This window comes from Amphiura filiformis, chromosome 13, assembly GCF_039555335.1.
Source record: "Amphiura filiformis chromosome 13, Afil_fr2py, whole genome shotgun sequence".
NCBI classification, from domain to species: domain Eukaryota; kingdom Metazoa; phylum Echinodermata; class Ophiuroidea; order Amphilepidida; family Amphiuridae; genus Amphiura; species Amphiura filiformis.
In genome coordinates, this window is record NC_092640.1 from 25526645 (window position 1) to 25550831 (window position 24187).

At 41.5% G+C, this 24187-nt stretch overlaps 2 protein-coding genes across 6 annotated transcripts in view; one reads left to right on the forward strand and one right to left on the reverse strand.

Moving 5' to 3' along the window:
* Positions 1 to 174: 174 nt before the first annotated feature.
* On the reverse strand, positions 175 to 7732 carry LOC140168160 (bombesin receptor-activated protein C6orf89 homolog). Its single transcript, XM_072191485.1, has 6 exons — positions 7325 to 7732; positions 5991 to 6151; positions 4881 to 5065; positions 4500 to 4635; positions 2063 to 2192; positions 175 to 1553 (listed from the first exon to the last, which is right to left on the reverse strand). Exons 1-6 carry the CDS (start codon positions 7695 to 7697, stop codon positions 1468 to 1470), a joined length of 1071 nt encoding a protein of 356 aa, XP_072047586.1. The 5' UTR covers positions 7698 to 7732; the 3' UTR covers positions 175 to 1467.
* Positions 7733 to 8096: 364 nt separating this feature from the next.
* The window catches only part of LOC140168164 (protein kinase C and casein kinase substrate in neurons protein 2-like), a 93083-nt gene continuing 76992 nt past the window's right edge, over positions 8097 to 24187 (forward strand). For all 5 annotated transcript variants that reach the window (XM_072191489.1, XM_072191488.1, XM_072191490.1 and 2 more), the window contains exon 1: positions 8097 to 8211. The gene's annotated coding sequence lies outside the window, so the exon portion shown is untranslated. The remainder of the gene's footprint in view (positions 8212 to 24187) is intronic.

Below are 24187 nucleotides of genomic sequence, written 5' to 3' on the forward strand. Positions count from 1 at the left end.
GGCCCGTACGCAGGGGGGGTGCGGGGGGTGCGACCGCACCTCCCCAAATTTAAAAAGTATACAAAAGTCCCAAATTTTGAGAATTTGCGGCGCCTTAGCGAGCCAAAAAATCGTGTTTTTTACGCATTTTTGGTCAAAAAGGTCCAAATTTGGGGAAGAAAGTCCACTTTTCACAAAATCGCCCCCCCCCCCCTTGGGAAAAAAGTCCACTTTTTCAAAATCAGCACCCCCCCAAAAAAAATCCTGCGTACGGGCCTGAGTGGGACAAGTACAGGAGCACGGAGGTCTTAACAGTTATGGCGTTCAGATAAAGTTTCTTGCTCGAAGGACACAAAATATTGGCCCTAACGGGATTCAAACCCACAACCTTGTAATCATGAGCTGCATGCCATAAGGCCAAAAAAAAATTGTTTGTTTGTCCACGTCCGACCGACCGTGTACCCTGGTCCCGACCGTGTCTTTTTTTTATTTTAAATTTACGTTGAATGTGCTAGTAAAACAGTGGTTAGTATAAATTTAAAGAAAGAAAATGTAAAGAAAATGAACAGAATAACATGCAGAACCATCTCAAGAGTTAAACCAGTAAAGTGCTGTGTGTTTTGACTTATTTACCAGTCTTCAAATTGTCAGTTTCAAGTGCAATATCTAAAAAAAAAAAAAAAAAAAAAATCCGACCTACCGACCCAACTGTTTCATAAGCCTCTATGGACAAACAAACCTTTTTTTTTTTTTTTGGCCTAACTGTTACACCACCATACTCTTGACATGTTGGGACCTGACCATTGTTGTAGGCCTAAAGTTAATTTTTTATTACTTCCGTGGTCCGGGTACGCGCTGGTGAATTGCGATCGCGTAGAAGTGACAAGGTCGCCTACTACGCGCGGCGGCGACGACCAATGAGTCAACCGGCTTGTTGTCAATTGCGTTGATCAGCCAATCAGCGTGATTGTTTATTTCTTCTGTGTGTACGCTTGGCGCCCAGCTCGGACCACGGAAGTATTACAAAACTAACTTTATGTTAACATAATCTGTGTCTATGACAGCACTAATATTTTCTAACTGAATTGCACATGTTCCTTACATTACACTACATTACAAAAAGCGTGTATGCACCATACTCTTATATACACCATATAAGAATATATAAAAAATTAATAGTACTGGAGAAAAATACTGCCATGGCAGGTAACAAAAATACAAAATAAAATCCCTACTATTTTGTAAAATAAATAACTCTTATAGATATGTGTTCTTTTGAAAGCAATAATACCATATAATCTAATTTTCATAAAATTTGTATAGTGCTTTCATTTTTTGACAAGGTTAAGGTTTTTTTTACGGTAAAGTGCTTTTTATATGATCTGTCAAGTTTTATTTTATTTTATTTAAATGATAGTTGAGACATCTCCAGATGTCTTTCTTCTGTTCTGGCAAATGCCTTGGCAAGTGACTTGATCCATGGACCAATCAAAAGAAAGAGCCTAAAAACTGAATGCTTATATCATCTCCAAATGGGAATGTCTTCAACTGCCAGAAGAAGCCACTGTAAAATACTGGGGAAAAATAAGAGAAAACATGATAAACCTGAAATTTTAACTAAAGCTGCTAAAAGATATAAAAAAAATCATATGCAACATGTAGATTGATAATATGAACAGTATGGGGAGGGGTGATTTGATTCTGCACCTAGGTGCATAGGCATGTCCAATGCCTAGATTATTTAATTAAGGTTAGGCACACTGCATGCTAAAACCATCATGGTTTTGGGGTGAATTTACTAAATATGGCACAACGCGTTGTTGAATGTTTAAGTTTGCCAGATCTCCGAGAAACAACATGAAAATGGGCAAATAGTGATAATGCATAAATAATGTGTCTTTGTTTAGGGATGTGCCCATTGAGTTTAGAAAAACTGTTGACCATTCTCCATACCTACTTAATGCCAAATTGAGACCCATCTATAGGCTTGAAGGTTTTTATGCCAGATTCAAGAATTGTAATTTCGCTATACCAAACTTGATATTGCTGGCAGAATATACAGGGTTGTCAGATGAATACTTACAAATATCTTTTGGTTGTAGCACAACAGATACCTCTGTACAATTCTGTAGACACGATGGTAGCGGTGTTAGCGTGACCTCTCGTGACCCTGAAGCTTGAGTTAACCAGGAATTACCAAAATAAGTTTGTGGCTGTCAAAATGAAAACAAAGAAGAAAAAAGTCAATAATAAAGTTATTGGCAAATTAGTCATGTTAAAGGTTCCTTGATGACCTGGGGCTCAGATGGTGGATTCCCCTCCATGAAGAGGCTGTACAATAATTATGAGGGGGGGGGTTGTAAAATTTCAGAACGGCCCGCCAAAAATGGCTTGCCCCCTCTCGGCCTGCCAAAAATTGCTTGCCCCCCCTCTCACCCCTCCAAAAATCTTTGCCCCCTTTACACATGCCAAATTTTTGGGGTCCCAATTTGCAAACCTAAATGGTCTGGATATATGTTGCGAGCGCAGCGATCAGGAAAATTTGCATATTAAAGAGCTTCCGTACTGTTTTCCTAAGCCTTTTTAGAGCGTTTGATTTAAAAGGCGTCCCATGACTTTGTGCCAAAACTTGCTCCCCCCCCCTCGACTCGCCAAAAATTGCTTGCCCCCCTTTCAGCTTGCCAAACATTTCTTACCCCACAGGGCTCATAATTATTGCACAACCCCTAAATCATAGAGCATATCTATTTTGGGTAATATTAACACACAGACTCCTCACTGCTAATTGAACTTCAAATTCTGGATCTGTAGCTTATTGGTGACATCTGCATCCTGCTCCTTTATATTTTCTATCAGATGCAGATCCTTGCCTCCAACTCACCCAGAATATGTTTGAGATTTGTCTATAATCAGGGGCATAGCCAGGTTTTCCGACCCGGGTGGGGGAGTGGTGGGGTTACAACTTGTAAATGTGCTGACGGAATTAATTTTAGTGACCGGAGTTGTAAATTGTTGACCGGGTGGGGGGGGGTACATATCAAAATTGTTGATACATTTATATATCAATATCCTTCACTGTGGCAACTTTGTTTCATCACCCTGAACAAGAAATGCACACAAAATTGTCTATTGCTGACCTAAATTTTGTTTTCACCAAAGGCCTGCCATGTATTGACACCCTACTGATGGCCATTGAGCGGGAGCCCCACTGACTACGCCACTGTCTATAATCTTACCCCATTGGATGTTCTTCTGCTGCAGGTGCATCAATGAGGATTTGTCTATAAACCGGGGGCACATCAAACATTTTTGGTGGGTATGGTCCCCCGGAATTTTGAGTTGGTGTAGACTATGCCATAGTCGATTTTTGATAAATAAAAGCATGTTATTAATGTTATCATGATGAAAGCATAGCTAAGCATTCAGTTGAACTCGAAATTATACTGATATTTATTACATCAAAATACTAGTATAAAATTGTTATGAAAAAGTTTATATAATTATATTAGTGACAGTAAAAGTAAAGTGTACGTAGGCTTCTATTATTGAATGCAACATATCATAATGTCATAATTGTATTGGCACTTCAATACTGAACAATTCTGATTTTAGAATCTGCCAGTTTATTAATTGCGAAATTCCAGGTTAAAAATCGACTATGGACTTTCAATTTTAAACGGGATTTTGAACGGGCAAAGTCCCTAACACTCACACTGTCAATCATACTTGTTTATCAATCAAATTTAACCGCAAGCAAATACAAGACGCGCTCATGCACTTACTGACACGTTCATGCAATTACACAACACAAAGGCCGCATACTTGTGTACCATGTAGTTTAAATGGTAATGACAGGTACCCGGAGGATTTAAACCATAACGAGATCTGGGCGACCAATCACAAGCCAGATCCATTTAAAGATGCATTACATCATGGCCAATTTTAGTAGGCCAGATTTCCGACAATCTCATCCATAGAAGCTCATAGACAGCCGTGTTAAGCATGTAAACCGCAATCCAAAGTCAGTAGTCCACTTGGGAAGCTAACAAACAGAGGGAGTAGGGTGACTGAAAAGATCAGATGTGAAAATCTATCAATTGTGCACACATTAATTAAATCAGTTTTAAGCTTAAATATATCCAGAGTATGCACAATGGACAAGTGGACTACGGGGTAGTCTAGAGTTGGTGGGGCTTTGGGAGCTGATGGCGTACCGGTAAAAGGGGGGGTCTTTTGGAGCTGCGAACAAGTAAAATGGGACTTCTGGAGCTACGAACAGTCAAAAAAATCAAGGGTTTTTCTTGGCCTTTTGGTTAAAAATTACCTGAAAAAAACAGAAATATGAGGAATGAGCAATTTTTGGGTCTTTTAGAGCTGAAATGATCAAAATCAAGGGTCTTGCATAGCTCTATTTTGGTCAAATATAGGGGGTCTTTCGGAGCAGTGAAATCCAGGGTCTTTCTGGGGGAGCCTACCCATATGGTCATTTGTGTTCAGTGCCCCCCAGTCTATAATCTTACCATTAGATGTGCTTCTGATGCAGGTGCATCAATGAAGACAAACATCTCAGCAGCCACTTCTCCTTTATGTGGAATGAAATAAGGCTTGGCTGATAATGTGCGTATCAGACGCATGCTACCTGCTTTGATGATCCTCCTGTATATGATATAGATTAAAAATAACAGTTCTCTGTCAAATACATGTAATTCCCCCGAAAAAAAATCATTATCTTCAAAATATATGCGCTACAATATATACAAATACAAATTTGAATTGAATTGAAAGTAATTCAAGAACAATAAGAGTCTATTCTTTATGGAAATTGCACATTGCTTTAATATGAAAAGTTGAATTGAATTGAATTGAACTGAATTGCAAGCAAACCAATCACCTGTACTTACCACTTGACACCAATATTGGCTTCAATAATGTCCTGAGAAGTCCTGTCTTTATGTAGTATGTCATCAATACTATCTACATAACTATTGGTACATTCAAGTGACTTAGCATTGTATTCTAATGTAGCTGTATTGGCTAGGTATAAATCTTTCAAGTCTTCAAAATGAACCAGTTTTCTGTCTGGATCCTGAATTGGAAAGGAAACACAAAATAATCAGAGATATTATATGGAAAATAGAAATAGCTAAACTTATTTTCGATCAAAAAAGGTTCAAATTTATCCATTTGCAAGGGTAGCAAATGAAAAAATTAGGTTCTTTGTGCTTTTTGGTAACAAAAGTCAAAAATGTTTGGAAAGCGCTATACTTTTCAGAAAAAAATATCAACTTTTTGAAAATCTGCCCCCGCCCAATAAATCCTGGCTACACCCATGGCCCAACATGTCCATATTTGAATAAATTGAATAACAACTGTCAGGTTGACATCCTTATTGATTTAATGACATTTGTATGTAGTTGTAGGGGTGTGTGTGTGAGGGTAGGGTGTAGGTGTACTATGGTTGCGGGCGAGAAGGTTACATGATCCAATCAAATGATACCTCCCCAGTGGCGGCGCCAGGAAAAATTTTCGGGGGAGGGCAAAGTGAATTTCAGGGGGGGCAAAATCAACAAATTTTGTGCAAAATTGCGGCAAAAAGTGGTAGTTTTCGTAATTTTTGGTTTTTACTGGGGGGTGGCAATAGCGGGGGCAAGAGTTATGACTGGGAGCATTTGCCCCCTGCCCCCCCCCCACCCGCCGCCACTGTACCTTCCAAATATACTACTCCCCAGTAGTCCTCACAACAAAAAAGCTACACATAGAGTCCCCAAAATAGAAATCACCAATCATGTGCCTCCTAATCACACCAATTCATTCCAGTTGAAATCTATTCACCCTCTATGGAAGACACAGTTTTAATCTTCCACACAGGGAGTACAAGTTTCAAATGGAGTTACCTGAATTGGTGTCTCCATTTAAAATCTACACCCCCTATGTAGCTCTATGTGGGTGATTAAGGTCATGTCTTCTATAGCAGGAGTGTGTATTTCAACTGGAATGGCCGAATATCATACCTTAGCTACAAATGGGATGCCAAAGTTGTAGTATCGCTCAGTGAACTTTCTTACGGGTTCATTGAAGATAATGATGTTATGTACATCTTGGCATGGATAACAGTCTGGTGGACCCACGGCGGATAATGGGTTGGGTACCAGGCATTCCATTTCATGCCAACCTAAAGGAATAAATAAACAAGACAAACATAGGTAGGGCCTACCATAAAAATTTGTTGATTTAGCATATGTGCTTAAGGGATCTGAAATGAGCGTTTTGACAGTATTTTTTATGGAACATGAGAGCACCTCAGGCGTGTCGAATTGCATTCTGAATCTGACGAGCATGTCTTTCTGATATCAAATAATTTTCATTTTTGAAAATCACGATATAATACAAATTTTATGACAAATTATAAAAATTTGATATTTTTCAAATTTTTGATATATAACAGTCCTCGAAGTAAATTTTATAAATCTAATGATATATTCTTAAAGTGTATGTAGCTGGGAGGAAAAGCCGACGATCAATTGAAAATTTTGACCTTTCATATTGAAGATATGGATTTTTTCCCAAAAAACCTAATTTTTTTTGGTGTTTTGGGAAAAAAATCCATATCTTCAATAATGAAAGGTCAAAATTTTCAATTGATCGTCGGCTTTTCATCCCACCTACATACATCGCTAAGTATAAATCATCAGATTTATAAAGTTTACTTTCAGTACTGTTAATATCAAAAATATCAATTTTTAATGATTTGCCATAAAATGTGTATTACATTGCGAATTTCAAAAAATCAAAATTATTTGATATTAGAATGACATTCTTCGTATTTAGAATGCAATTCGATATGTCTGATGTGCTCTAATGTCCCACAATAAATACTGTCCAAACGTTCATACCCCTTCCCTAAGTAACAAGTTGCTCAGAGAACAAATTTTTAGGGTACCGGGTAGTTATTTAAACTTTTTCTTTCTTTTCTTTTAATTTACAGATATCTGTAGCAGAGATTGTAAATAAAAATAAAAACAAATGATAAAGTTGAACAAACTAAAAGAGAGAAAGAACAGTTTTACCAACCCAAAGTGTTACAATTAAACAAGACAACAAATAAACACATACCGCCCCACATACACAACCCAACTTGGAAAAAAAAGCAAGAGAATGTGCCAGGGGATTCGAACCCACGACCTTCTGGTTCAAATCTCATGCCGGCACATTCCAAGCCGATATTATTTTGAAACATGTGTCTTGTTATTTTATAGCAGCGTTATTATTAAAAGGTTTTATTATGATAACACTGGTATCTGTTGAAAATTTTAAGTTTCTATTTGATAGCTTATTTTATACTTACCCCGCAAATCAAATGTTCTTGAAATGGGTAAAGTAAGTAGTCTTATGCCCCTCATAAGTGGGTATGCTATGCTCTGTGTGTGCTTGGTCACGAAAAGGCGGGTAGCTTTATGAAGTGTTACAGTAGTGAAAAATAATGACATGCCGCCCATAAAACAAAACAGCACAAGAAAACAGCACAAGCATCCTCGACGAAGACGCCTCGATATTTTCGGCTTTTCATCAACCATCAGCGCCTTTTGAACACATTCGTCAATTTGATCATCATCAAGCCCCCAACTTCTACCCAAATCTCTCACATTTTGTACTTGGTTCGTCAGCGAATCGTATAAATCTGGTTCATTATCAAGAGCCATGCTGATTTTGGAGTACATTTATGCCGGTTCGTTTGTTTACAAACATAGCAAGCTTTACTTCCGGGTTGTAAAGTGCGACCACCTTTTTAATTGTCATAGCCCCATCAACGGCTTAATTGATTGAGCCGGAAATTTCTAACCGCAATGTTTCTAAAAGACCGCAAATGATTGGACAAGGTACTTGTCAATAAAAATCGATAATTAATTTAATTTTACTCCTATTATATTTTAAGTGCATTGCATATTCTAACAACAATAAAATAAAACTACTATTCGATTAAGTCTTGTCAATTTATGATATTTTTAGTGTTAAATTTTGCAAAATATATGTGGAATATGCTATTGATAAGAAATTAGCATTAGCCAATCATAAAAATCGTACGAATTGTAATCTTGAACTCGAATCGCCCTGCCCGTCAATAGGCAAATTACATGGAGAAAATGTAATGAGCTGAACGGTGAAACGTATGAGAAATACAGCTTTGCACAGGGAAATTCCTAGAACTTTTCTAGCATCTCACTGGCATAAACGGTAAGAGGACATTTAATGATCGTATTCTACTTTATTTGTAGGTGTAATCGGGTTGTCTTGCTGAGCAAAATGAGCAAAGAAAATGAATGTCACTTCACATTCAAAATTCAATGTAAATGTCTATGTACAGCTCAGCTGCGGTGTACAAACACGAAACAGTTGACACATGTACGTACAGTGAACGGTGCTGTTTATTTGCTTGTTGCATCTAATTATGTGGTAGCGCTCATCAAGTGGTAAAGTGTACACATCAGCACTGCACTGGATGCATGGGAAAACAGTAGCAAATTTATTACTGGTTTAATTTTTGAGAAATGAATTGATGTGATTCACTGATCATGTAGGTAACCCAGGCAAACCTTAGTTAACACATTTGCTAGTCAGCCAAATTCGCCGATGGGGGTCAATGCATTTTTACATAGAAATTTAAAACAAGTGCCCGAAGAAAGAAACCTACATAAATATGTTTTCTATACTTCACTTGACCCAAATATGTGATTTTTTATGGTGATAAGTCACCCGCACATGGAATTTTAGAGGGATTTGGATAGCAGTTCCATTAAAAAAAAAGCTGCTATCATAATGAGACTTAAGATCTAGAAACACCCCCGAAATGCCGTTTTGGGGAATTTTGCTAGCTGAAACTTTTTGATGAAAGTCAATCTTTGACAAGATGTAACTTTGCTACGGAAAGTGCTATGAAAAAATGGTTTTCAGTTTTGGCTTTGTTTACTCAAGGGCTTTAATTTGATATATGAAATGATGCAGTTTGATGGCAAATTTGAATTCACCTAGCATACCTAGATCATGCTGATTGCATGTCGATTGACAATGGATGATTGAGAAGTTTAACTTGGCATGACTTGAATGAAAATTAAAATAAAAGCAAGGGACGCGACGGGTCGACGGTGAAGTAACATGTTAACTTAATTTACTTTAGTCCTGCAAGTTTTGAATTAGAAGTCAATCAATCCAAGCCGGTGCCACTGATAACCGTCGACAATGGTTTGATTTGTGAAATCTTTATTGAGAGATTTAAACTACTTCAGTGGCAAGCACTGCTTTCCAAGCAGGCCCTCATACAATGTAATGATATTTAAACATTTTTACAGAATATTTACAAATTCACATGATATTTAGTCATTAAATACAAAAACATCATAAGTGTGAAAGAAAATAAATGTATTTCAAGTACTGTACATGCGTACATGAACGATATAAATCTAAAAATACATACAATAAATAAATGATTATAATTTAGCAGACTTAGTAATGATGGCTAATTTATAGAACTGATTAAAGATTATAGAGTATTATGGATATTGAATGGGACAATGGGTATTGTTTCAGAATCAGTGAAGCATGACACCATAAAGCAATGGAGATTCGGAAGTAAACAACGCTGATCATGATGGGTATAGCGCTGTTGGTGAATTGTTAGCATGGTTAATCTTTTAAAAATGAGCAAACTTTGCTCTGTCTATACAGTTTTTCATCAAAATAAATTTCATTCATAACCTCATTAAATATACTCGAATGAGAAACTCATTAATATACGCAGCATGTGCGATCCAATCAAAAGAGATTAGTGCACGGTCATTGACTGCGCACTTATTGCATGGTCATTACTATAACTCACAATGACTCCTGGAACACGGTGTTTGTCACAGATACACGCTATGTACAATGACTTTTGCGCGCGTAACGGTGCAAATACACTATTATAACACTAAGCGTTACGCTTACGGCAACACACATGCGATGCCGTTGCGCTTCTGTGATTGGTAGTTCTTGTTGGCACTAATGTCAAGTTCGCCTGGTTGATTTTTTTGTAGGGCAGGTTACAATAATAATATTATTAGTGTTTTATGGCATGATTTATAACATTTAAATTAAAGTACCAAGTTCAAAATATCAGATACAATGGTAATGAATGACAATAATAACTTTGCACCGTCTAATTTGAGTTCATTGTGTGAAATTGTCGGGTTTGTTTCAATTGGGCCTCTGCCTTTTTCCGTGCCGTGCCCTCAGAAAAATATCAACCAAAATATCTAAACTCATAACATAATTATGTACGGTATACGTGTTGACAAATTTCACTAAATTAACCCTACATCTAAAACTCACTAAATCTCACGTGTACGAAAAACCACTGCACATGATGCCATATGGTCATTTTCACAGTAAAGGGTGTAACTTTTGATTTTTAGGGTCAAAATTTCAAACCAATTATGTTTCTGTTTACTGTAAGCATGCATAGAAGCAACTTAAATTCCAGTAAAATAATGTTTCAAGGCTTAAATCTATTGATTTCTGATAAAAAATTTGACATTTCCATAACATTTGGTTAAAATCTAAGAAAAAATGTATTTTACATAAGCTCAGAAAATTATGACATGAAAGCTGGAATACATGTGAAATCCCATTCCAAAGTAAGTAAACAGATATAAGTTAAATTTTATACCATGTTTTGCTACATGTATGTTTGTAATTGCAATTTTGAAAATTTTTAACTTCAAGGGTCATTTGCAATGGAAATTTCCCAACCTTAAACATATTTTTTAAGTTTTAATTGGGTTCCTAAAATAATTTGAATGTCTAACTTCATGTACAAATACTACTTGATGAAAGGAACCTCCCAGCCAAGTTTCACAGAAATTGGAGTTATTTTTTAGAAATGGCAATTCAAGCGATTTGTGTTTCGGAGGCTTCAGTTAACAACACAGGTGATCATAAAAGTAAAATAATTGGCTAACTACTACAAGTTGACATGAAAAAATAGGTAAAAAATATCACAATTACCAATTTTCATGCTTTGCTTCTAAGTATTGAATTTCAGTTGTGACAAAAATTAAATTATCACAGCAAGTCATTTTTTTTGTTTCGGAGGCTTCATGTTAACAATGGTTAAACATTGCAGCTAAGTAGTTTTTTTGAAAACAACACTGTTGGGATCATCTAAGCTGTTATTTTCTTGTGTGTATTGAATCAATGATTCTATGCGGCAGATATTGTAGATTTATAACATGGTAATTTTTTTTTTTTTTTTTTAAGTATGATGGTATTTGAATGTTAATCTTGTGAAACGGGCTTTCTTGGGTATCAGTATATTTTTCAAACATTAACCATAATATCAAATTTTTTTTAAATTTATGACATTCTGCACATATCATGCAACAATTACAATGCAGATATCAATATGGAACACACCAATTTAGATATGCATAGATGATGATTAACCTTATTGTTGTTTCGGAGGCTTCATTTGTTTCGGAGGCTTCAATTGTTAACGGAAAGTTTGTATTGGGTCCCATTTTCAAACGGTGATGGGCCAGAGCCAAAATTCCCGTTTGTGGCGGGACGGAATTTTGATAGGCCTTTTAAATTGTAGCTCTGTGCCTGATTATTTTATGGATTCTAAAGTTATGTTCTTAATATAAACAAGTAAGTTACAGACTACATTCACACACAAGAAAAATAGTCCTAAGAATCAACACGTTGCCACGGTAACACAAATTCATTGATGTGGCGGGACGGAATGATAAACTTCATGTATTTGTGAACACAGTACATTTGTTGAATTTTTATCAAAAGTACTGGGATAAAACATTTGTTTCTAACATTGGTATTAACTTCAACTATCCTTCTTTTGTTATGGGAGGAATTATAAAATTCACCCCCTTCTTTATATAGTACGTTCATTAATTTTTAAAAATCATGTCAATGTGGCGGGACGAAATGTGTTATGTGGCGGGACGGAATTTTGTCCACCATGTCAAAATCAAGAAAAAAAGCAATTGATTCACTTTAAAACTGACAAAATTGTTTTTTCTTTCACTTCCAATGAAAAATTATTGACCGAGAAAGAAATTTTTCATAGATTCCTGAACTTAAAAAAATCATCTCAAAATGTGGCGGCGCCGTGTTTTACACCAAAGACCCTGAAAATAGAATTTTTGCTGGCATCCTACCACAAAAGGCCTGAAATAGAAGAAGTTAAAATGGTTTTGAGCCTAGCAAAGTTGATGAATTCAATTTTTATGTACTCAGGAATGTTTATTACCATAATAGTTGATATTTTGGAAAGTTCTGACTAAAATTTATTTTTTCGTCCCTTCCGGAACGTAAAAAAATCACCTCAAAATGTGGCGGGACGGAATTTTACACATATTTTAATTTATTTCTTTATTTTTGCAAAGTCCACTGACATTTTTTTTAGTGCTGAAATTGTCTATACAGAAGACCTTTATAATACCATAAACAAAAAATTCCTATCTTTTTTAAATATATGCAGTAACATCAAATTTAACAATTCCGTCCCGCCACACCGAGAGGGAGCTGCGTGTGTATTTTATTGCTCGTATTCCAAAATTGACGGGCAAATTTTACTTTTTTTTTGCCGATTCATAATCTTTGGTAAGTGGTCTATTAAACCAGAGGAGAAATTCACTCCTGTAACAATTTCTAAATTTTAGGTTGAGTGATGACCATTTTTGGCTCTGGCCCTGATATATATATCTCCACGATTTAAAAACAAGTGACTTGAGGATCTACTTTGCTACATTTTGATAAATAGATTGGATGAGCTCTTTTATTTATATTTGCCCAAGCTTGCTGAACAGTTTGTTTCGGAGAATAAAAAAAAGTTAACGGAAAAACGGCTCTTTGAAGTCAAGATTTTATAAAAATTTAAAAGCTTGCAAATCGACTAATTTTTGTTACCCATTTCAAGTTAAGATATCAACTGTTATGAATCAAGAAGAAGTGAAGAAATAACCAAGAATTATGAACCAAAGCTATACCCACAAAGTTTGTTAACAATTGTTAACGGAAAATGAAGCCTCGAAACGACAAATCTCAAGTCCGGTTCTCAAAAATACAGGTCTGTTCACAATGAAATCTAATGTGGCAGTGTTTACTGAACATATGACCGTACTTTCAGGATAAGAAAAATTATCCATGAACTAACTGAAGAAAACACAGGGTTTTACAAAAATGTTACTGTTTTTTGTAGTTTTTCAAAATGGCAATATTAGGTACATTTAAGCCTGCTAAAACTGAACGCAGTAACTCCCGAAGATGATTATGCTACCCAAGGTAGCTGCTAACTAGATGACTTATGTGGCCAAAAATCATGGAATTCTGTGGCTTTATTAGAACACTACGGATCAAAGTGTTAAAAATCCGAAGTTACACCCTTTACCGTGAAAATGACCATATAACTAACTATTTAAGGCCCGGCAAAAAACGCAATCTCGCTTTTCACGCCGCGATTCTCGCTAAATTAATCAACTATCTTGCTTTTTAAGAAAGTTTCCAAGCAGTGTACTTATTATAAAAATGTTGCTTTATGCTAAAGCCAAGAATTCTCCGCGTTATCGCAGAATTCTGAGGTAAAGTGGAAAACGCATTTCTAAGAAAAAATGACCTAGAAAAAAAAATACAATTGAAAAGAAATAAATAAAATACTAAATGAAATGGGTCTTCAAAATTCATCAAAATAAAGTAAAATCCGTCATAGATTTACCGTACAACGCAGGTCCTTGTACCTCCCATTGCAGCCATGATACCCAATCACCCATCCCAACTTTGCAACATCGCAATGATCGTCACATTGGCCGGGCTGCAAACATGCTGCAATGCATCATTTTCACAGCTCAAGTATCCCACAATCCTTTGCGCGCCCGACTAAAAATAGCTCTTGGGGCTTTCCCGACCTTTTGAACGTGTATATTTTATTATGTCAGAAATGTGCTAAAATTACAAAGCGGAGAAAAGCGGAATTTAGCATTTGTATTTGTAAAGCAGAAATTTCTTGGCTTTACTTTATGCCATAAAAGTTTGCCGAATTCCATAAGGCCCATGAAAGTCAATTCCGAGTTTATCGTCACTTTTTTTTTCCAGGTTGGTGAGGTGACTTTTTCATTTTTCATTTTTCATTATTTCATCAGATTTCATTATTGACCTAAAATGCGTGTTGATTAAAATCAAAATGGAAATAAATGCGACAAAGAAATTTTCACGAATGGTAGGGACTAGAAAAGAGCCTGGTTTTGCTTCCAAGTTATGAATTTATGTTTTACAAACAAAATTATATGTTTTCAATTGCTAAAACTGGTGAAAACACTGATACTTTGAAAATAATGAATTATTTTGGCATTTTTGAAAATTTGACGCGGGTATATTTGGTTTCCAAAAAGTGACGCGGGCGGGGGACGATAAACTCTGAATCGTCTTTCATCCGCCTAAAATGCAGTTCAACTTCGCCAAAAGTGCAGAATTCAACCACATGGACTAGTTAAAAAGCCATCATTTCAAATGAGTTCAAGTTTAGGCTAAATATCATGATATTTATTGAATTACTGGAGTATTGATCAAACATAATTCAAGGGCAAATTTTTGTCATTATTTTCTTCGACACCGGCCGTCGCAGGTTTGTTTATGTACAATCTAAACATTGTTAACTAATTCTGAACTAAACTGGTCCCAAAAAGTAACTTTCCAGGTAAGAAATTCGTCTGTCAAGTTCAAACGACAAATCGTATTATACTGAATAGCATATGAGTGGAAGCGGTGTACATTGACACCTCATTTGTCGCAAACAGATCAAAACTTTTGAAGTTATGCTCATTTGAACAAGCCTACTATCAAATTTGAAAGTTGCAGGTCCGCCCCAATGAATTCACACAATAAACTTTGATCATTCTTCATCCTCACAAGAAGCAATAGGAAAGTTAGTCATGCAAAGAAGAAGAGGAGAGCACTGATTACACCTGTATACTGCCAACCATCTCAAGTGGTATGAGTGCAACTTTCATTCCAGTGGATAGGTTCGGTTAAATAAGCATAACTTCAAAAATACTCATCCGTTTGCAACAAATGAGGTGTAAAAATTCGCGTCAAGTAACACTGCTTCCACTCATATCCCATTTAGTGTAACACAATTTGTCGTTTGAATTTGACAGACAAATTTCTTACCTGGTAAGTTTCTTTTTTGGAGCAGTTTATATCATAGAGGGCAGATCGGCAAATGTTTGGATTTTTTATTTAATTTTTTTTTTTTTTTCGCATTTTCGGGCGTTTTGAAAGCTTTTTGTGCCATTTTGGAGGGAAAATTGCGCTTTTCTTGCTTTTTGATTTTCTGGATCTCGTTTTTTACCGTACTTCAAATAATTGAACTCTGACTACAAATCAAAATCTGACTACAAACTTGGAATATTATTGCCAAATTAGCGACTTTATTCAGCTTTCATTTTGAAATTGTTGAGTGACTTGAGTCTATAGTTATTGCGTTGGGTCATCGATGTAGCAGTGAGAATCTAACGATATTGTACACCTTTAGTGGCTACTGGTGTGCGAGAGGTCCGAGGTTCGAATCCTTTTTTGTTTCTTCATTCCCTTCCAATCTTGCAAAAAAAAAACATGTGTAAGATGTGTTGGGTAATTAGGGTTAATCCTATAGATATCAAGAATTAGATTACATCTGTGCCAAATTTGTTGCATTTCCTGTGTAAGATAAGAATACCTACGTATGATATAAAAATTACAATGTATATTGAACAGTGCGGGATGATGGGCATGGTTAAGGTGGTATTGGAGGCATTATGAAAGTGCTCTAAGCATGTTTTAAACAGATTAATTGAGTAGAGCAAAGCACACTTATCAATATGCCTTTTGTTTGAAGCAGATCGGACATACGGTTTTCAAAATATATCAGACTCAGTACACCGGTCGATCTTACCGTTTCCGATGTTGATTAAGATACTTCTTGCATCGATCCCGAGATGCGGAAAAACCAATAGTCATTTTGTCCCACATAAATGAATAAATAACAAAAAACCCCCGATCCCCCCGTGGACTCACCCAAAAGGTGACGTCACACCATATGATCGTCCCTTATCCTCCTTGGTCTCCGACTGACACAGACGTGCCTATCGATTGTTCATAGCACTGTGTATCAATTTCTCGACCAAGGCGAGATATACGGTTGTAGTTTCACACCTTAGGTAAAACCAAACCGGTATTGTTCGGCTGAGGATAGTTTTGACGGCATTTTCTGGCGAAAAAGTGACAAAAAAGCGATCCAAAACTTAGCTACATATCGTGCCTCCGTTTGTATCACGGGACACACGAGCAATTCAAAATGGCCGCTCGTTGGCGCCATTCATTTTGTTTCCCACGTAAAACAACCATTGCAGCCTGTAAGTTACAATAGATGTTTGTACATACACATTGTATTTCATGTACGGTAGGTTATTGTTGCTATGTTAGGGTGATTACTCTATCGTTATGTCTTCATTACCGTCCAATAAAGACGAGTTAATCAGATATTCATACGGTGGGGATTGGTAGGGACCCGTCTGACATTTTAGTAATAAAGTTAGCCAGTCCTTACTTTACCACTAACGTTAGCGACCAGCCTCCGTGCTCAGGTTTGCTTACTGGGCTTGAGTCGCGTGTTGGGGGGTAGTGCCCCCTCCCTTTCTCCTCGCTTCGCCTCGGCCCTGTCGGGCTTGCCCTTCCCTGGTGACGGAGCGGGACCCACACCCGCTCTGTTTCACCCACAGGGAGTGCTCACGATCTTCTAGATGTCTTTCTTTTGCTTAGGACTCTCCGAGTTCCAGCTTGACGATTGGGATAGGCTCCGTCATCGCCATAAGACGAAGAAGAAATCTACCAAGGGCACTGGTAAGGTCGATACACGGTGGATTCTGCTGTGACAGCCCCTATGGGTCATGGCAGGTCTGCTTAAGGGGCTCGGTCCCCGGACAAGCAGGCGGTTCCTTCGGGACTGCTAAGCGCGTCCAAAGGCTCAGCAGCCAGCGAAAGCACTGACTATACGTCGAGCAAAGTAGCAGGCAGCAGAGCGGTAACCACCAGCGAAAACCCTAGCGGGTTTTGCAGCAGGAGGATACCAGTCGATCACGGTAGATTCTGCTGTGACAGCCCCTATGGGTCATGGCAGGTCTGCTTAAGGGGCTCCGGTCCCCGGACAAGCAGGCGGTTCCTTCGGGACTGCTAACGCGTCCAAAGGCTCAGCAGCCAGCGAAAGCACTGACTATACGTCCGGAGCAAAGTAGCAGGCAGCAGAGCGGTAACCACCAGCGAAAACCCTAGCGGTTTTGTAGCAGGAGGATACCAGTCCTCTAGCGAAAATCCTCACGGGTTTTTAGCAGGAGGACACCCGTCTGTTGCAGGCATATCTACGGGCTCAAACAGCCACAGTAGTAGCCAGCGACGGGCAGCATGCAAGGGTACCCGGGCTTGCCTGGGTTGAACCCTAGCATGCATGGGTTCAGCAGAGACGATACCGCTGCTAACGCTGTGGGTGTAGTCTTAGCAGAACCAACTGGGGTTGTCACACGGCAGCGTTCCATGGCGGGACCGCCGAGTGATACCCTGGGCCCTAGAATAGCTGCTGGCTGTCCACAGGGACTGGCTGGCGATTATTCAGGGGTTGGGCTCGCAGTCTCTCACGGGACAGCGACCCAGGTGCATTCGGTGGCAGCTACAAAGACGAGCTACGGCTTGACTTCAGTGGTAGCCGCTATGCACCCGCCCATAGCTGCCGTGAGTGGTCCGCCACACACAGCGACCTTGGGCGAAGCTCTAGAGGGTACAGTAAGTAGCTTGAACAGCCTAGCTGATCAACAACCCACTTATGTCCTCGAGAGCCAGCGGAGCGTGGGTGATCCATTACCGTCAATGGGTCAATTACCCTCTCTTGATCGATCACTGTCAAATCAACAGGGCATAGCTCCATTGATTGACGCTGCCTATTCAGGTGGCGAGGTGATTGATCGGGGTATGCACGCTCAGCTACCCGTGGTACTAGGCAAGCTCCCTCTAGCCAAGGGACAGCGGTATAGCGGGTACCCATACACACGGCTTGATCCCTTGCAGGGAACGCAGTGAGGCATGGGTACAGTGGTACACAGCCGGGAGCCCTCACGGGCACCTACGCTGGAACCACGCATACAGCGGTACACAACCGGGAACCCTCACGGGTACCCATGCTAGTACCTGCGCCGGTACCACGCCAGCACACAGCTTGATCCCCCAAACAGGGAACGCGGTGTGGCGAGGGTACAGCGGTCCACAGTTGGGAACCCTCACGGGTACCCACGCTGATACCGCACCGGTACCGCAGCACCGCCTTTAGTCGCCACAGTCTCTGTGGCAACAAGGGGAGGCGGTGCTGGTACTGCAGTACCATGGGGTTACCCTGGGGGCGGATCCTTTCAGGGTCAGCTGCCGGCTGGGTATGCCCGTGGTACCCGCCGCAGGGTGTTTCTTCCACGGCCTAGCACCGTGGCAAGTGTCGCCAGCGATGGCCACGCAGTACCAACATCAGCTGTTGACCAGGCCAGCCGGCATGGGGCTAACCCAGATCTTGATCAGGGTAGGCCCGTGCTGCTAGCGCTAGGGCGACGGCTGCGAGAGCATGCGACCCAGTGGTGCCATGGCGGATACCTCAGGGTCTTGCGGGAGTACTCCCTCTTCTGCTGGCAGGTAGTCGGCGAGCCACACAGTGGTTATGCCTTCTTACCCGCTTTCAGATGCCCGTCCTCAGTTACCGTCATCATCGGAGCATGATACGGATACTGTGGGCGAGGGAAAGGAGTCGGAAGCTGAGTCCGTAGTGACATCACTACAATCTCCTTCCCCGCTGCCCCGCCGAGGGGAGCAACAGCACTGATCTTCCTCCGGACACCCCTAAGGGGGAGTCCATGGAGGAGGACCAGGGATCCTTTCAGTAGGATGCTCAGCTGCTGCTTCCTCACAGGGGACGCCTGCACTCTCATTCCCGGCAAACCTCACGGGTAGATATCGTGGGGCTGTCGAGCTCAGTAGAGCTATGGCGCCGCTGCTTGCACGCTTCCTCTGCGTGTAACGCGGGAGGACCACGGACCTACCTGAGGGGATCCGAGAGGGACCCAGATGTCGCAAGCGTATCACGCTCAGACAACATCTGAGCTCTTCCGCGAGGTGAGCCTATTAGCGGTGCTAACAGCTAGCCTCAACGAGAGCTCCATGGGCCTAGCCCATAGGGTGTCCACTCAGCGCCCGGGGAGGGGCCTGCCACTCCAATCGCTCAACGCGATGGAAAGGCAGGGTCCTGTTTCTCTTGGAATGCTTCTGCGCTACGTTGGAGGACCGTGCAAAGAAGCTACCAACGGGAGCACTCTGAAGAGGTCGGAAACTGCCCTTACCATGGGTAGGAGCTCCGACTTCAGCAGGCCGTGCACCACCAACAGTACCCGAGCCCACTACCTCTGCAGCACCCATTTCTGGGAGGAGCAAGGGTAGCACAGGAACAGCTGGCAAGCCCCGAAGAAGAGCAAGCGCTCTTCCAAGGGAAGCTAGGCAGAGCATTCCTGGGGGCTCAGCGGTTTTTCCACAGGGGATCTCCCAGTGGATCGACCGCTATGGCTTTCACCCAGAGGTGGGAAACCATCTCTTTGAGCGCCTGGGTATGGTCAGTGGTGAGTGGGGTTACAGACTGGCAACCCAGTCTCCCCACATTCGCCTGCACATTTCAGAGGTCCACAGTAGTGCCGTCAGACGGCCCCAGCCGGGCACTACTGACAGGGATCACACAGCTTCTCACGAAGCGGGGCGATTGTCCCGGTCTACCCCCCCGTTCTACGGGTGATCTTGGAGCCATTGGCTCCAAGGAAGACCGGCGACGGGAGCCCCATCCGAACCGCAGGCTGTTGAACACGTTCTTCAGGCCCAAGAGGTTCAGAATGGGGACTCTCGCCTCGGTGCTAGCCTGCCCCATCAGGGGCATGGGAACAGCATCGCTAGATCTCTCGGACGCCCTATCTGCATATGCCAATCGCCTCTCAAGATCGGAGGCATCTGCGCTTCTAGGTACAGGATCAAAATTACCAGTTTTGATACCGCCATCCGCCTGTCCATCTCTCCCAGGGTGTTTAACACTCTTGGTCAGAGCGGTGGCAGCGTACCTGAAGCACAGGGGTGTCAACATCAGTTGCTACCTGGACGTTTGGCTCATATACGGACGCACTCCACTGAAGACTACGGGTCTCATGGGGTTGATAGTCCGTGGGTGCGGGACCCTGGATTTTTGATCAGCTCAAAAAAGTCCAGCGTGGTCCCGACGCATGAACACCACTATTTGTAGGGGCCCAGATCACCCTCACGGAGGGGTTCGCGGTGCTCTCACCCGAGCGGGTGATTTAACATGGTGCGGTGTGCCTGACTCTTGGCCGAGTCTCGGGCAAAACCCGCTGTGGCATGGATGAAGGTGGTAGGCCTAATGGCCAGTATGGTAGACCTCGTACTGTACTGCCGTTTCTACGTTAGGCTTACCCAACTACACCTTCTAGCCTGCTTGCAGGCCCAGTCGTCACCAATATCCCTCGCGGTTCCGTTGTCGGAGATCGCGCGAGAGGAACTCTGGTGGTGGACCCATCAGCCCAATTTGACCCAGGGTGTCAGGTTTCCTGCACCCCGGTATGTCACGTAGTGACGACCATAGCGCCAAAAGCGGGGCTGGGGGTCCACATCCACGGAGACTCCGTCTCGGGCCTATGGGGGCCATAGAGACAGAGTTTCACATCAACCTCCTCGCTTACGAGGAGGTGATCGTGGAATCACATACCGTTGTCCTGACGGATAACACAACCGTGGTAGCCTACCCCAACAGACAAGGGGACTCCGGGCCACCACGATTGAGCCTGCATGCACGACACCTGATAGGGTGGTGCAAGTTCAGGCAGATTACGATGAGAGCGATACACATCGCGGGCGTCACCAGCATCCTCGCGCACAATCTGTCACGAGGAAGGGTGTCGGGACCAGCAGAATGGTCCCTTGCTCGCAGGTCGCTCAGACGATCTTCAAGGGATGTTCCACCCTCGAAAGATCTGTTCGCATCTCATCGCAATCATCCACTGCCGGTGTACTGCTCAAGGGTCGCGGACCCCCAAGCATTCACCGTGGGCGCTCTGTCCATAGACTGGGGAGGGATGACAGCTTATGCAGTCCCTCCGATCTCACTACTCATGAGGGCGGTGGCCAAGATCGGGTGGGAAGACTGCATTGTCATTCTGCTAGCGGCAAGGCCGCTGGCACTCCCAGTACCAGATCTACTCCGGATGCCCGGAGCGGAGGTACCCAGTCTATCACTAGAGCACCTGCAGTTAGCTGCATGGCCCTTACCAGGAACACGCAGCGGAGGGATACTTTTCATCAGAAGCTGTTTTTCTCATCGCCGGGCTAGACGGAAGTCTACCCTCCGTGCGTATAGCCAGAGTCTGGCTCCATACTACGCTTGGTGCAATGAGACAAATAGCTCTCCCGCTAGAGCCTCTGTGCTGCTAGTTCCGGAGTTTCTGACAGAAAAGTTCCAAGCAAGACTTCAGCGGGCCACTGGGGCCAGCTATAAGTCAGCTGTCCTCTCCATTCACCGAGGTTTCGAGACGGGTCGACTATCATAGCCGATGGTTACCTTATTCGTCTACGCCTCGACGGTATGTTCAACGAGTGTCTACCAAAAAGGAAAGTGATCCTCCTAAGGGATCCCAACACAGTCTTAGATTACTTTAAGGGTCACCCTTTTGACCTTCCGTCAAAAGCGACGCTTAAATACGTAACTCTCAAGATGGCTTTCCGGTTTGGCGTTGGCTTCGGACGGCGGTGCTGAGTTGCACACGGTCTCGAGGTTAGCTTCCGTGTTCACAAACACTGGAGCGACACTGTTTCGGCGCTCTGTTCTCGTGACTACGAACGGGCGCGGTGCAGACCGACATTCGTCCCTCTCCAATCCCCAGGGTTGGGCAAGGTTCGCTGAAGCCAAAGATAGGCTGGGGTGTCCGATAAGGCGCTGCAGCACTATTTCTTCCGAACACAAGCCTTGCGAGGGACTCACGACCGCATTCATCACCCTTACAGAGCCTTTCGGTCCAGCCGCTGTTGCAATGGCTGGTCCAGGGGTTGGTGGGGTCCGGGGGATTGCGAAGGTTTCGCGTCCCACGACCCACTCGACACGAGCTATCTCATCATCTTGGGTATACCGTTCGGTTGTCCCTTGAGGAGATCTAGCAGGCGGTGTCCCGGAAGCCACCTTCGCCCTTCTCTACGATACTTCCGTTTACGTTAGTAATCAGAGACGGGGCGGGAGGTTTACCGGGACATTGTTCGGGCGATCATAATACGGTGGTGTACGGGTACTAGGTTTTCAGACTATACAGAATACTCAGCATGGTAAGAACCAGTGTCGCTATTCTTAACCACCAAACTTATTAAGTAAGGAGGTTTATGTCTGTGATCGCGTGGTCTTTTTTGTTTCCCGACCGTTGGGGGAAAATATTTTCTGACCTCGCGAAAACCATCGTTACCCGCTCCCGATCCCTGATCAGATGCTGACCAATCTTGTACCTCCATCCGTCGGTTACTTGCTAGATCGATCTTTCAGATGTTGATGCAAGAAGTATCTTAATCAACATCGGAAGCGGTAAGATCGACCGGTGTACTGAGTCTAGTCCCAAACAGAAATGTTTGGTAGACTCATAACCGGTGCGATCTTACCTTTCCGATGTTGATTATCCCGACCCCGCCACCCCTACAAGTTTGGTCCGAGTAGGGATCCCAAGTCGGATAAGGGATTTATCATATGGTGTGACGTCACCTTTTGGGTGAGTCCACCGGGGATCGGGGTTTTGTTATTTATTCATTTATGTGGGACAAAATGACTATTGGTTTTTCCGCATCTCGGGATCGATGCAAGAAGTATCTTAATCAACATCGGAAAGGTAAGATCGCACCGGTTATGAGTCTACCAAACATTTCTGTTTGGGACTAATTTATATTTTCTTTATATCTTATTGTTTTTATCAATAATCAATATAGTTAATGAGCTCAAATGACTGGAGAAGCTCATTAACATTTCATTCATTCATTCATTCATTCATATTTTATTTCCATAAAAATCAAAGACATTACAAAAAAAATATAAAAACACGGTACATATGGAGGAAAAGGCTGGAAGACCAAAAAGGTCTGAAAGTTAGCCTTTCCCTGAAAACAAATGAAATTAAAAAAATAAATCAATGTTACATAACATAACCAAAAGACAAGGGAAGGGGAGAGGGGGGGTGCTCACGAAAAAGATTAATTATATTTAGAGATCAGTTTTGTTTTGAATTGATTACGGAAATGTTTAACAGATTTTGAAGCTTTCAGATTTTTATCTAAAGAATTCCAAAGAATGGGACCTCTGATCAGAAAAGACATAATGTTTGCCAATATTTTGCTAAAAATCCATGCATAAATGTTCAGGGTACTTTTATATTGCATTCTTTTGCCTTGAAACTTGGTCAAAGTGTTCCTAATGTGTTCTAATGTATTATATAATGAAGCCACCCCCTAATTTGCATATTTGCATAATTAATTAGCATTTATGCAAATTAGCTCATTAATTATGCAAATATGCAAATTAGAGGGCGGCTTCACTATATAATACATTAGAACATATATATGTGTACAAACTGTACATCCATATCAAAACGATGTACTTGTCGGCTGCTACATGTGCCTCATTTCATAGCTAGGAGTAAATACCAGACTCACCTCAAGTGGAGTTCACTTCAAATCATCCCCAAGTGACATGGTTATAGAATGTTCTCTGTATAATAATAAGTCATGTGACTTGGGGATGATATAAAGTGACCCCACTTGAAATGAGTCTGGTATTTATTCCCAGTTATTATGTGAAATGAGACACATGTAGCAGCCGACAAGTGCATCCTTTTGATATGGATGTACACATATTAGAAACACTTTGACCAAGTTTCAGGGCAAAAGTATGCAAAATAAAAGTATCCTGAACATTTATGCATTGATTTTTAGCAAAATATTGGCAAAAATTACATATTAAAGGTCCGTAACCCGATCGACAGCATCATCCCCGATTTTTTTCATTGTTGATGAGGTTTTGGTATCA